The sequence below is a fragment of the Felis catus genome, chromosome C2, assembly GCF_018350175.1.
Source record: "Felis catus isolate Fca126 chromosome C2, F.catus_Fca126_mat1.0, whole genome shotgun sequence".
Taxonomy (NCBI): Eukaryota; Metazoa; Chordata; class Mammalia; order Carnivora; family Felidae; genus Felis; species Felis catus.
Window position 1 is genome coordinate 129,786,770 of NC_058376.1, and position 13,094 is coordinate 129,799,863.

Genomic DNA, 13,094 nt, shown 5'->3' on the forward strand with positions numbered 1-13,094 from the left:
CCACTTTGCTGCCTAATGTATACACTATTTAAAAGTCTTGTTGGGGTCGCCTGGGTGGTTCAGTCGGTTAAGCGTCCGACTTCAGCTCGGGTCATTATCTCATGGTTCATGAGCTCCAGCCCCACATCGGGCTCCGTAGTCACAGCTCAGAGCCTGGAGCCTGCTTTGGATTCTGTGTCTCCCTCTCTCTCTGTCCCTCCCCTGCTTGCGCTCTGCCTCTCTTCTCTCTCTCTCAAAAATAAACATGAAAACAATAATAATAATTAAAAAATAGAAGTCTTTGTTGGGATTAATTGCTGAAACTAATGATACTCATGTTAGAAAAGAATCAAATATTACCTCATAAGATTAACTGAGATTAGTTTTGCTGGTATTACAAAGGCAATATAAAAAATTAACTCTTGGGCGCCTGGGTGGCTCAGTCGGTTAAGCATCCGACTTCGGCTCAGGTCATGATCTTGCGGTCCGTGAGTTCAAGCCCCACGTCGGGCTCTGTGCTGACAGCTCAGAGCCTGGAGCCTGTTTCAGATTCTGTGTCTTCCTCTCTCTCTGACCCTCCCCCGTTCATGCTGTCTCTCCCTGTCTCAAAAAAAAATAAATAAACGTTAACAAAAAAAAAAGTTAAAATCAATCTTCTAAAAAATAAAATAAAAATAAAAATAAATTAAAAAAATTAATTCTTGTAATGGATTTTGACTTGTGTTTGGGTAGATTACAGCTTTAGTTGTATTAGAAGAGAATTTCATTTTTTTTCCTTTAAATAAAAGGTTGTGGCCTACACTTCATCTTGATCCTCTAAATCCAAAAGATGCAAAATCTATTATAATTGCAGAATGCCACTCTATGGACATTAAATTGAGTAAAGAGCAGGTAAGTGTTTTTAATTTTACTGCACTTTTACTCTCTATCGACTGTCCTATAAGACACCTTATATGAGACTTAAAATTCAACGTAGGAACTCTCTATTGTGTTAAGAGAAATTGGAGTCTAATAATTGTTAAATGCATTTGCTCTTAAACTAACAAATATAGAAGGAGCAATAAAAACCTTTTGGGGCTTAAGTTTTACTTTATTAACCAGGTGTTTTTAAAGGCAGAAGAACATATGCATTCCAACCGCATCTGCGGTCCCCCACCATATGGCAGTGATGCCACTGATGGCAGGAGCCATGTCATTTCTGCCAGGGATATTTGTTGACAGCTCCATAGTAAAGACCGCTTAATTCCAGGGTGGTTTTGTTTTTGTTTGTCTGTTTTGTGTTTTGGTAAACTGGTACAGGAGAAGAAGCTAGAGCGACACTGTCGTTCTGCTACAACCTGCAATGCCCTTTATGTCACCCTTTTCGGCAAAGTGATGGCGCGGTAAGTGGTGGCGAGCTTACATGAACTGCATGTCTTGTGTTTGCCGCAGACTGCTTCCTTGTCTTGGGAAACCGAGAGCTGATCACTGCGACAATCTCTTGTGCCACTCATATCAGATTCTGTTGATTCTAACAGAGACACTAACACCCTGTGAGAATGTGACTCGCGACTGCAGATTGATGATAGCCCATGAATTATAATAACTTGTTGGATGTAGTTGTCTAATTTTCATCATGCTTACCATATCCCTACTGGGGGTTGCCACAGAAGGCCATCTTTGCTCTTATTTGGGGTCCATGAGTGTTTCTTGTCACTTGCTTGAGGCCCCTAGCTTTGGGAAAATGACAGGCAACTGAGGCAAACAAATGTTATTTCAGGTATCCTTAAATATTAGTAGGTAGGTATGTAGGAATTTTTCATTGTCTGTGTTCTAAAATCCTGATAAACCTTTCATCCTAAAATGGATTCTTCTATATCAGATATTCATTAGTTGAAGCACCTGGGTGGCTCAGTCAGTTATGCGTCCGACTTTGGCTCAGGTCATGATCTCACAGCTCATGAGTTCAGGCCCCATGTCAGGCTTTGTGCTGACAGCTCAGAGCCTGGAGCCTGCTTCGGGTTCTGTGTCTCCCTCTCTCTGCCCCTCCTCGGATCGTGCTCTGTTTCTCTCTCTCTCTGTCTCTGTCTCTGTCTCTACCTCTCATACTTAAATAAACATTAAAAAAACATTTTTAAAAACAGATATTCATGATATCCATTAGTCATTTGCCTTTAGGTAAGCCTTACAAAGTGTAACTACATTTCTTCTTCAGTACAGTCTCAACTTACTTCGACTCTTCACAACCAGAGGTAAAAAAGATGAATATGGTTCTAATGATCATCACAATAGATGGTAATCCCAGTATAACTCATATTCTAGACACTGAATCTAGTTCTCTTGTCTCTCTCTTTTTTTTAATGTTTATTTGAGAGAGAGAAAGCATGGGTGGGAGAGGGGCAGCGAGAGAGGGTGAGAGAGAGAGGTTCTCAAGGAGGCTCCATGCTCCACAAGGAGCCCAGTGTGGGGGTCGAACTCACACACCATGAGATCATGACCTGAGCCAAAGTCAGATGCTTACCTGAGCCACCCAGGTGCCCCTGGTACTCATGTCTCTTAATTCCACATTCCCATCTTGAGCACCAAATTGGAAACGAAAACATCTAAAATTTTGAATTGCCCATGATATTCCCACTGTTTTCAGTTTTGGCAGTCCATCTGGCCACTGTGAACATCAACAGCTTGCAGAAGTATGGTTCAAGAGTGTGAGTCCCTTTCCACACATTTCATAACATTTATTGAATTTAGCTATTTTAAGAGTGTTGACACAAGATGAACAAACCTTTTAGAATCTCTTAAAGTTTAACATTTATTTATTTTTGAGAGAGAGAGAACAAGTTGGGGAGGGACAGAGAGAGAGAGAGAGACAGAGGATCCAAAGCAGGCTCCTCACTCTGAGCACAGAACCTGATGTGGGGCTCGAACTCATGAACCACTCACGAACCATGAGTCATAACCTGAGCCGAAATCAAGAGTCTGGCACTTAACCACCTGAGCCACCTAGGTGCCCAAAGAGAGTTTTATTCGAGCCCGCAGTAGGACACCTTCCCTAGGAAACATGATCTTCACAGGAAAGAAAGTTCTCTGAAGAATGAACAGTTCTTACAGGGTTATATACTGTTTTTGAATCTTGTGAAAGCTCAAAAAATTATGGATTAACATAGGCAGGAATCATGAGTTTTAATGTCAGAATGCAGAGTGTAGGAGCATTGATTGACATCTTAAGGACAAGATGGCTTTCCTTTAGGCTACTTGTTTATAAGGCAAGGTACAATGAATATTTTGTGAGCCATAAATCAGGCTTTTGGTTTAAGCAAAGTTTATGTACAGTCATGCTGACTTAGAAAGAAATCTCAAATGGCTTCATGCTGACTTAGAAAGAAATCTCAAATTAGACCTTTAGAAGGTCTAATTAGACTCTAGACCTTTTTTTTCTTCTTCTCTCTCTATATCTTCATATTGAAAAAAGAAACTATTGGTAAATATTGTGTAATATTTTAAAACCACCCTATTTTCTCTGATTTTTCTTAGCCTGATATTTTCTGAATCCTGGCTCTAAACAAATGTAATTTGCATCACTAACTAATAACACTTACTTATAATTCTTTTCCTGCTTCCTGTATGTAGGTAGCCTGTCTTACTCATTTCTGTGTTCCAGAATGTGCAGTAATTGCTTGACATATAGTAAGTCCCCAGCACGTGTTTACTGCATCGAGTTAAACTGTATACTAAAATAAACTTGATGATGCTGGCAGCCCCATAAAACTACCATTTTTCTATATCATGTTTTATTGAATTTCTGTTAATCAGTTGAAGTATAAAAAATAGAGACCACATTGTTTTTATCTACCCTAGATTTTTCACAGATGTTGGCTGTCTGTAAGAAATTAAACCTATTCTCAATTCCAACAGTGCTGGGAGAGCAGGCAATTTAGATAAAATCCTTCATCAGTGTTTCCAGTGTCAAGATACTATTTCATTATACAGACTTGCTCTGCGATCTATCCAGGAGTCCCTGGCAAATGATATGGATAAAGAACTCATGAAACAGGTAAAGGGTAATAAACTCATAGAAGTTTGCATTTATGTGTGAATTGAAGTAAATAGTAATTATTTTTAAATGTGTGCTTAAATATGTTTCAAGCATCTACAGGAATGCTGGCTACCAGAGTGTGCTTGTGGCCAGAAGTGGTATCTCAAGAAACTTGCATTTTCCTCATGATCATTGAGATTTTTCATCTGTTCATGTTTATTAGTGATTCCTGTCTCCTTTTATGTGGTTTGCTGATCCAAGCCTTTTTACTTGAGTTTTAATTGAGTCGCTAAATACAAATCCTCTTTTTTGCAGAGTTTGTAAATTAATTCTTCTTCCTATTTGTTTCTTGTCTTAACTTTTTGGTATCATTCATTGTACAAAGTTTTATTTTGATGAAGTCAGATTTATCAACAGTTTATTTTATGGCCTATGCCTGTTATATCTTATTTTAAAAATCTTTTATTGTCAAAAAAAATCTTTTGTTATCATAAAAATGTTCTCCTGTGTATTTTTTTTCCCTTTAAAATATTTTACAGTGTTGTTCTTCCTGTGTAAGTCCTTATCTTGAGGATTTATTTTTGTTTATTGTGTGAGGAAGGAATCTACTTTTTAATCTTTTATCATATGGTTAGCTAACTTTTCAATTTTTTTTTTAATGTTTATTTTTGAAAGAGAGAGGCAGAGCATGGGTGGGGGAGGGACAGAGAGAGAGGGAGACACAGAATCCAAAGCAGGCTCCAGGCTCCGAGCTGTCAGCACAGAGCCCCACGAGGGGCTCGAACTCTCAGACTGCAAAATCATGACCTGAGCTGAATTTGGACGCTTAACTGACTGAGCCATCTAGGCGCCCCTCATTTTTCTGGAGTACATCTTTTCTGCTAATTTGGATATCACACTCACAAATTAACATGACTTTGTTTTCTGAGCTCTTCTGTTCCAGTTTTGCTCATTCCTTGCCAATACCATGGTGTCTGAACTATTAGAGCTTTAAAGTAAGCTTTCATATATGGTTGGTCTGTGGGATGATGTTTTCTCATGCACCCCTTCACTGAGGGTACAGCTCTTGGATCCCTGGTGTTGGCAAGCTTTCTAGTTCCAACTCCTCCCCTTACCGGGTTTAAGGGCTCACCTTCCATCCCCGCTGTGGGTGTGAAAACCCAAGCATTTGAGTTACTGGGAAGGTTGCCTGTCCTGGATCCCCACCTCCCCCAGGGACAGCAGCTCCAGCCCTTAGCCCTCTGATGTTCACTTTCCTATTCACTTCTGGCACCTGGGGGATTTCTTTTTCGTAGGTTCAGCTGTACTTTTAGAGATGTTTTGTTATATGTTGTCTTCTATTAACAGGCATCTATAGTAAAAGAACTATTTTCTTCTACCATTGTCCCAAAATTGGAACTTTGTCATTAGTTTTAATCTGTTTCCTGAGGCTTTAATTGTCCTCAAACTTTTTTTCTGTGTGTTATTTTTGGCATGCTAGATTTACTATATACACTATCTTATTCTCGATTAATGGCTTTTGGAAAGTATGCTTTATTCTAAGAAATCTGTTTCTTTATTAAATCATTTGAACAATAAGTATGAATAAGAAGTTAATAACCTTTTAATGGCTTTTTGTTACTTACAGAGGTGGCTTACGATCATTGTTAATTCACTTCTCTACCTAGATTCTCTGCCTCATAAATGTTAGTCACAATGGTGTGAGTGAATCAGAATTGATGGAACTCTACCCTGAGCTGTCCTGGGCTGTCTTGACCTCCCTCATTCACAGTTTACACAAAATGTGCTTGTTGACTTATGGTTGTGGCTTGCTCAAGTTTCAGCATCTACAGGTAGATGTTATTGTAATAAGGTTTTTTAACTATAAATGTCAACATCCCATGCTATTTTAAGTGTTTCCATTATAAGACAAAGTTGAAATTTTAAATTTGGCATTACAAAATTGCTTTTGCAATGATTTTAGGTTAAGTGTAAAATTTGGCTAATATTATTCTTACAAAGTACCTTTATGAAATGGCTATTACAACAGCCCCCCCTTATCTGTAGGAGACACATTCCAAGAACCCCAGAGAATGCCTAAAACCAGGATAGTACTGAGCCTTATATAAACTATGTTTTTTCCCTTACACGTGCCTACCCATGATAAAGTTTAATTTATAATTTAGGGACAGTATGAGATTAACAACAATAACTAATAATAAAACAAAACAATTATAACAATGTACTGTACTAAAAATTATGGGAATGTTGTCTCTTTCTCTCTCAAAATGTCTTATTATACTGCACTCACCCTTCTTGAGATTATAAAATGTCTACATGATGAGATGGAGTGAGGTGAATGGCATAGGCACTGGGACCTAACGTTGGGCTACTACTGACCTTCTGACCATAATATCAGAAGGGGTCTGCTTTTAAACCCCATTTGGCCATGGGTAACTGAAATTGCAGAAAGTGAACCTGGGGATAAAGAGGAACTACAGTACTTTACAAAGTAGTTTCTTTCCAAAAGAGAAAAAAAAATTTTTTTTTCAATTTTATGTTCCGTTGATTGCTAGTGTAATTATTTACGCTTCAAGAGCTTGGACTCAGTAAGTCAGTATGCCTCAATTCACAGTCCAGCTCTTCACAGTTTAACAGCTGTGTAACCTTCGGTAAATTCGGTAAGCTGTGGGTAGATTTTTCCAGCTTACTACAGGGTATGTGAAGAGAATTTGTTCAGATGGTCCTTGACCCTAATGAGGTCCTAGACATGATGTCTAGCACATAGTAGTGAATGTTTAGGAAATACTGACTAGTATAATTGTTATCATCTGCAATGCCATGGTTGATTTATGTGTATACAAATGCAAGTTAAGTCTTTCATGTGAGTATGCTGCATTGTATTTGTAGGTGTGAAATGTTTGTGATCTCATAGGCTCATCTTTCTCTTTTATTGTGTATTGCTTAAATAAATTCCTTTTTAGTACTTTTTCACTCCACATTTCTGCACTAACTAGAAATTTGAATTAAGTTGTGTTTTAGGTGCCTCCAGGAGATTTTTATTCTCATGTCAGTTTATCACATAAATGTATGCTGAATTTTAAAATATTTTTATGTCATCTGTATTCTACAACTATAAAATTGAAATAATTATAAATTCCTATTTATAAATTAATTTTTAGATATTCAGTGACTAATAGAAAATAGACTACAGTATTTTTTATTTTTTTTCCAGGCTTGGGAAACAGTGAGACTGGAATACATGGAAGATCCCACCATTATTTCTTCATACAGGCAAAAGCTAATCAACTATTTTACCATGCAGTTAAGGTATTATAAATATCCATATAGTTCTTCTGTAACACATTTTATCTTTGTGTCTTTATTTCTCTTCCTTAGCTTATAACTTAGTGTATAAAAATTTAATTATTAAAAGGTAATAATAAGTTGGCTCAGTTGATTGAGTGTCTGGCTTTTGATTTTGGCTCAGGTCACGATCTCACAGTTCATGGGATCAAGCCCTGCGTTGTACTCCACACTGAGCAGGGAGCCTGCTTGTGATTCTCTCTCTTTCCCTCTGCCCCTTCCCCCCCATTCATGCTTACTCACTCTCTCTCTCTCTGAAATAAAAAAAATTTTTTTTTAAATTATTACAAAAAACATTAAATATTCTCCCTAGTCTGGTAATGTCAAAAGAACTATAAAGATTATTATGTAAGTCAGTCTTTTAATATTATGCTAAAGATTTAAATTGATTTACATGCAATCAGTGTAGGGTTATTTTATTATTATCATTTTATTCCAGTTTATTAGTTTAAAAATGTGTGTCTGTGTATATCCACGTGTGTATATTTGGGTTGATTGAGAGTTTTTTAAATAGTGTAATTTTGGGGCGCCTGGGTGACTCAGTCGGTTAAGCGTCCGACTTCGCTCAGGTCATGATCTTGCGGTCTGTGAGTTCGAGCCCCGCGTCGGGCTCTGTGCTGACAGCTCAGAGCCTGGAGCCTGTTTCAGATTCTGTGTCTCCCTCTCTCTGGCCCTCCCCCATTCATGCTCTGTCTTTCTCTGTCTCAAAAATAAATAAACGTTAAAAAAAATTTAAAAAAAGTAGTTCAATTTTAAGAAAATAACTTGAGAGTTTGATTGATGGTCCTAATATCACTTTATTTATTTTCTTAGTTACATTGACAGAGTTTCTGATTTTGACATAATTTTCTCAGTATTAGGTTATATTTAGGGGCACCTAGTTGAGTGTCCAACTCAATTTTGGCTCAGGTCACAGTCGCAGAGTCATGGGATCTGGCCCCATGTCAGGCTCTGTGCTGAGCATGGAGCCTGCTTAAGATTCTCTCTCTCTCTCCCTCTGCCTCTCTCCTGCTCACGTGTTCTCTCTCTCTCTCTCTCTCTCTCTCTCTCTCTCTCTCTCTCAAACTAAAAACAAAACAAAAAAAATTTTTTTAATTACACTTAAAGAGTCAGAGAATACATTTTTCCTCCTTCACCATTTGCCTTTTGAGGCAATATCATTGTTGGAAGGTATTATTGAGTGTTGTCTCTTCCCTTCTAACAGTCGGGACCGAGTGACTTGGAGAAGTGCAGATGAACTCCCTTGGCTTTTTCAGCAGCAGGGAAGTAAACAGAAGTTACATGATTGCCTTCTCAATCTCTTTGTGTCTCAAAACCTTTATAAAAGGTAAGAAACTTATTTGTAGAACATCTTTCCCCAGAAAAACAGATTTAAACAATTGATCGGTGTAACAAAGAAAAATGGCATTTTTAATTTAGCTTTAAGACCTTAAGCCATAAAACTCAGAAAACATAGTATGTAACTGCTTGACGCCAGTCTTGGTGGTGATTTCTTGAATCTGACATAAAAAGCAAAAGCATCAACAACAAAATAAACCAGTGGAACTAAATCAAACTAAAAAGCTTCTGCACCGCAAAGGAAATCATAAACAAAATGAAAAGGCAACCTACTGAATGAGAGAAAATATTTGCAAATCATACATATGCAAAGGAATTAACATTCAAAATATTTAAGAACTCATACAACTCAATAACAACAAGAATCTGATTAAAACATGGGCAGAGGATCTGAATAGACATTTTTCAAAAAAAAGAGATACATGTAGCCAACAGGCACATGAAAAGATGCTCAACATCAGTAATCATTGGGTGAATTCAAATTAAAACCACACTGAGCTATCACCTCACACCTATAGAATGACTGTTATCAAGAAGACAAGAGATAACAAATGCTGGCGAGGATACAGAGAAAAGGGAACCCTGGTACACTGCTGGTGGGAATGTAAAATGATGCAGCCACTGTGGAAAACAGTATGAGGTTCCTCAAAAAATTAAAAATAGAACTGTGATATGATCCAGCAATTTCATTTCTGGGTATATATCTGAAGAAAACAAAAACAACAATTTGAAAAGATATGTGCACCATTGCAACGTTACTTACAATAGCCAAGATATGGAAACAACCTAAGTGTCCATTGATAGATGAATGGATAAAGAAAATGTGTGTGTGTGTGTGTGTGTGTGTGTGTGTGTGTGTGCATTCACATACATACATACAATGGAATGTTGCTCAGCCATAAAAAAGAATGAAATCTTGCCATCTGCAACAACACTGACAGATCTTTAGGGCATTTTACTAAATGAAAGAAGTCAGAAAGACAAATACTGTGTGATCTCACTTATATCTGGAATCTACAAAAAAAAAAAAAAAAAACAAACATGCCCTTGATTCAGAGAAGAAAATTGGTGGTTGCCAGAGGCAGAGGGTAGGGAAGGGGTTAAAGTGGGTGAAAGGAGTCAAAAGGCACAGACTTCCAGTTATTAAATAACTAAGTCATGGGGAGGTAATGTACAGCATGACGACTATATAGTTAATAATACTATACTGCATCTTTAAAAGTTGCTAAAGAAGTAGGTCTTAAAAGTTCTCATGACAAGAAAAGAAATTCTGTAACCATGCAATAGGGACAGATGTTAATTAGACTTATTGTGGTGATCATTTTGTAATACCCCCTTTCCATGGGGGATATGTTCCAAGACCCCCAGTGGATGCCTGAAGTCACAGATAGTACCAAGCCCTATATATATTATGTTTTTTCCTGCACATACATACCTATGGTTAATTTTAATTTAATTTTAATTAAGTTTAATTTATAAGTTAGGCATAGTAAGATATTAACAGCAATAACTAATAATAAAATAGAACAATTATAACAGTTATACTATACTAAAAGTTATGTGAATGTGGTCCCTCTCTCTCTCAAAATATCTTCCTGGACTGACTGACCCTTCTTGTGATGATGTGAGATGATACAGTGCCCACATGATATGAGATGAAGTGAGGTGAATAGAGTAGGCTTGTGATGTAGCCTTAGGCTACTATTGACCTCCTGATGATATGTCAGAAGGAGGATCATCTACTTCTGGACTGTGGTTGATCACTGGTAACTGAAACTGCCGAAAGTGAAACTGGGGATAGGGGGAACTCTGTATATACGTATTTCAAATCAGTAGCTGTACACCTGAAATTAATAGTTGTTTATCAACTATGCCTTGAAAAATAAATAAATTACAAAAAAAAGATAATGCTGTAATAAAAGTGGGATTTAGAGAAGAAAGCAGCTGGCAAAGAGGAACATCTGAGCGGGCCTGGAAAGATGGATGAAATTGGATTCTGCTGTAGAATTTAGATGAGCAGAAAGAAGGCTGTGTGTACTATGGGCTGAGCTCTGCTGATAAGCACATTACATTAACCTAACAAGTACTTATTGTATCCCCAAGTGCTAGGGATAAAACATAGCACAATTAAAAATAATAATGAAAAAAAAACCCTATAAAAACAAGTCCAGATTCAGTGGTACCTGAAATTTAAAAAAACTGGGAGAAATTTTAAGACAATTTGCAAATTGCCACGAGATCTTTTCCCAAGAGGTAAAGTAAAAAAAAAATATTGCGGTTTTTAAAAAATCAGAACTGAAATGATCTTGAGATACCTTTCTATCTTACCCTTGCATTTAAGCAGGTTTAAATCCAAACCACCCATGGAGGTGGTTCATGACATCTGCCTTTCATGGCCCTCAGGTATCTCAGAGTATAGCCTTGAAACCAGATTCTGGGCCAGCTCGCCACAAAATCTGACTGGTGTTAAATTTAAAGAAAGGATTACCCCTTTTCAGAAGTTGTATTGTCTCTTCTGGTTATGTTTGAATTTGCCAGTGGCCAGACCACCTTTTCACGATCAGGCTTCTGACCTCTAAGCCTCATGGGAGTTTACATTACTGTCTTACCTAGAAACTCAGACATTTCTCTTAACATAGCTACATAATTTGTTTTGCTCCTAAGTGAACTTTTCAAATTTCTTTGTTATACCTCCTAAATTATTTCTGATCTCCATTCCAACCTTTGAAATCATGATTCCTTTGAAATCAGATTTACTCTTTAGTTTGCCAGCTCTCCCATCCTACTAATGCCATCTCCAGATGAATACGCTTACTTTTGTATTTCTATTCTGACAGTTGCCTGTGTTTCATTAGTTTCTTCTGTTCTAATTTCCATCATTTAAAATAATGATCTGGGTGAATCTAGCAGTTGACTGCATATCACGAAATGTCTAGAAAGGATTCTGGTAGATTTCCACTGGTGAGTAACCATAATGATAGTAATGATGACAGCCGGCACTATGGAGTACTTGCTGTGTGCTATAATCTGCTTATAGTAACACCTTAGGCAGGTAGTGTCAGTGACCGCTTTCTGCAGATAAGGATGACAGAGTATAAGAGGTCAGACAACCTGCTCAAGACCACACAGCTAGGAAGCAGTGGACTCAGCAGGTTGGAGTCTACAGTTTTCCCTCTCTCTATACTACACTTGCCTACTAATAAAGCGTCAGTAGCTTATATGAATTCTGGCACTTTCACTCAACAGTGGGTTTTAATGTTTGATTTTCATTAAGTTACTGTTTTTTGTTGAAACAGAGGACACTTTGCTGAATTGCTGAGTTATTGGCAGTTTGTTGGCAAAGACAAAAGCGCAATGGCAGCAGAGTACTTCGATTCATTGAAGCAGCACGAGAAAAACTGGGAAGGCGAGGAGAACATGATTTGCCTGGCGGATCTTTATGAAACCCTGGGGCGATTTCTCAGGGATCTAGGCCTCCTTGGTCAGGTATGCTCGGCGAGGAATCACAGACTGTGTGGGTTTTTCCTGTGTGCTCTTCTCTCCTCCCTAGGAGTTAGTGCAGCTTTCATTTGTTGTGCTGATCACATCGCAGCTCTTAACGGTATTGCACTCACTTTATCTGGCCTTGAACCCTTTCTTTTCCTAGGCTGTGGTGCCTTTGCAGAGGTCTCTAGAAATTCGAGAAACAGCTTTAGATCCAGATCACCCAAGAGTGGCTCAGTCCCTCCACCAACTAGCGAGTGTGTACGTGCAGTGGAAGAAGTTTGGCAATGCAGAACAGTTGTATAAACAAGCATTAGAAATCGCAGAAAATGCTTATGGCGCGGAGCATCCACATATTGCCCGTGAACTTGAGGCACTTGCAACTTTGTACCAGAAACAAAATAAGTAAGATTTAGATGAGTAATACTCTGGTTTTATGATGGGGAGTCACAGTTCTTGATGTACTTATGTGTTCAGCTTTGTTTTGTGGCTATGTACTTTTCCTTATCCTATATTCTTTTCAGTCCACCATGTTCAAATATTATTCTCAGTCTTGGGTGTTTGTGGCGTAAACAGAAAACTAGCACCACAAGATTCATCTCTATTTGAAGATGCGTGCAGGCTAGAGCATGGACTTTGGAGTTGTATAGTCGGGTTTAAATCTGGGCCCATTCATTGACTGGCTTTGTAATATTAAGTGTATTACTAACACAGGGCAGCAAACGATTGCCCACAGGCCAAATCCAAAAGGCCCCTTGTTTTGTAAATAAGGTTGTATTGGAACATAGGCACATTTTATGTGACTGCTTCCATAAACTTCCACACGGCTGCTTCCATGATTCACTAACAGATTTTTATATTTGTAACAGACCACATGGCCCATAAAACCTAAAATATTTACTATCTAGCCCTTTACAGAAAAAGTTTACCAGTCCTT

The 13,094-nt window shown here is 37.9% G+C and overlaps 1 protein-coding gene across 2 annotated transcripts in view; it reads left to right on the forward strand.

Annotated features, from left to right (window-relative positions):
- The window catches only part of NPHP3 (nephrocystin 3), a 43,858-nt gene that overhangs the window by 23,453 nt on the left and 7,311 nt on the right, over positions 1 to 13,094 (forward strand). For both annotated transcript variants that reach the window (XM_023260558.2, XM_023260557.2), the window contains exons 14-21: positions 768 to 870; positions 1,279 to 1,361; positions 3,871 to 4,009; positions 5,659 to 5,823; positions 7,206 to 7,300; positions 8,541 to 8,663; positions 11,971 to 12,160; positions 12,321 to 12,562. In XM_023260558.2, the coding sequence (XP_023116326.1) occupies positions 768 to 870; positions 1,279 to 1,361; positions 3,871 to 4,009; positions 5,659 to 5,823; positions 7,206 to 7,300; positions 8,541 to 8,663; positions 11,971 to 12,160; positions 12,321 to 12,562 (1,140 nt within the window). The remainder of the gene's footprint in view (positions 1 to 767; positions 871 to 1,278; positions 1,362 to 3,870; positions 4,010 to 5,658; positions 5,824 to 7,205; positions 7,301 to 8,540; positions 8,664 to 11,970; positions 12,161 to 12,320; positions 12,563 to 13,094) is intronic.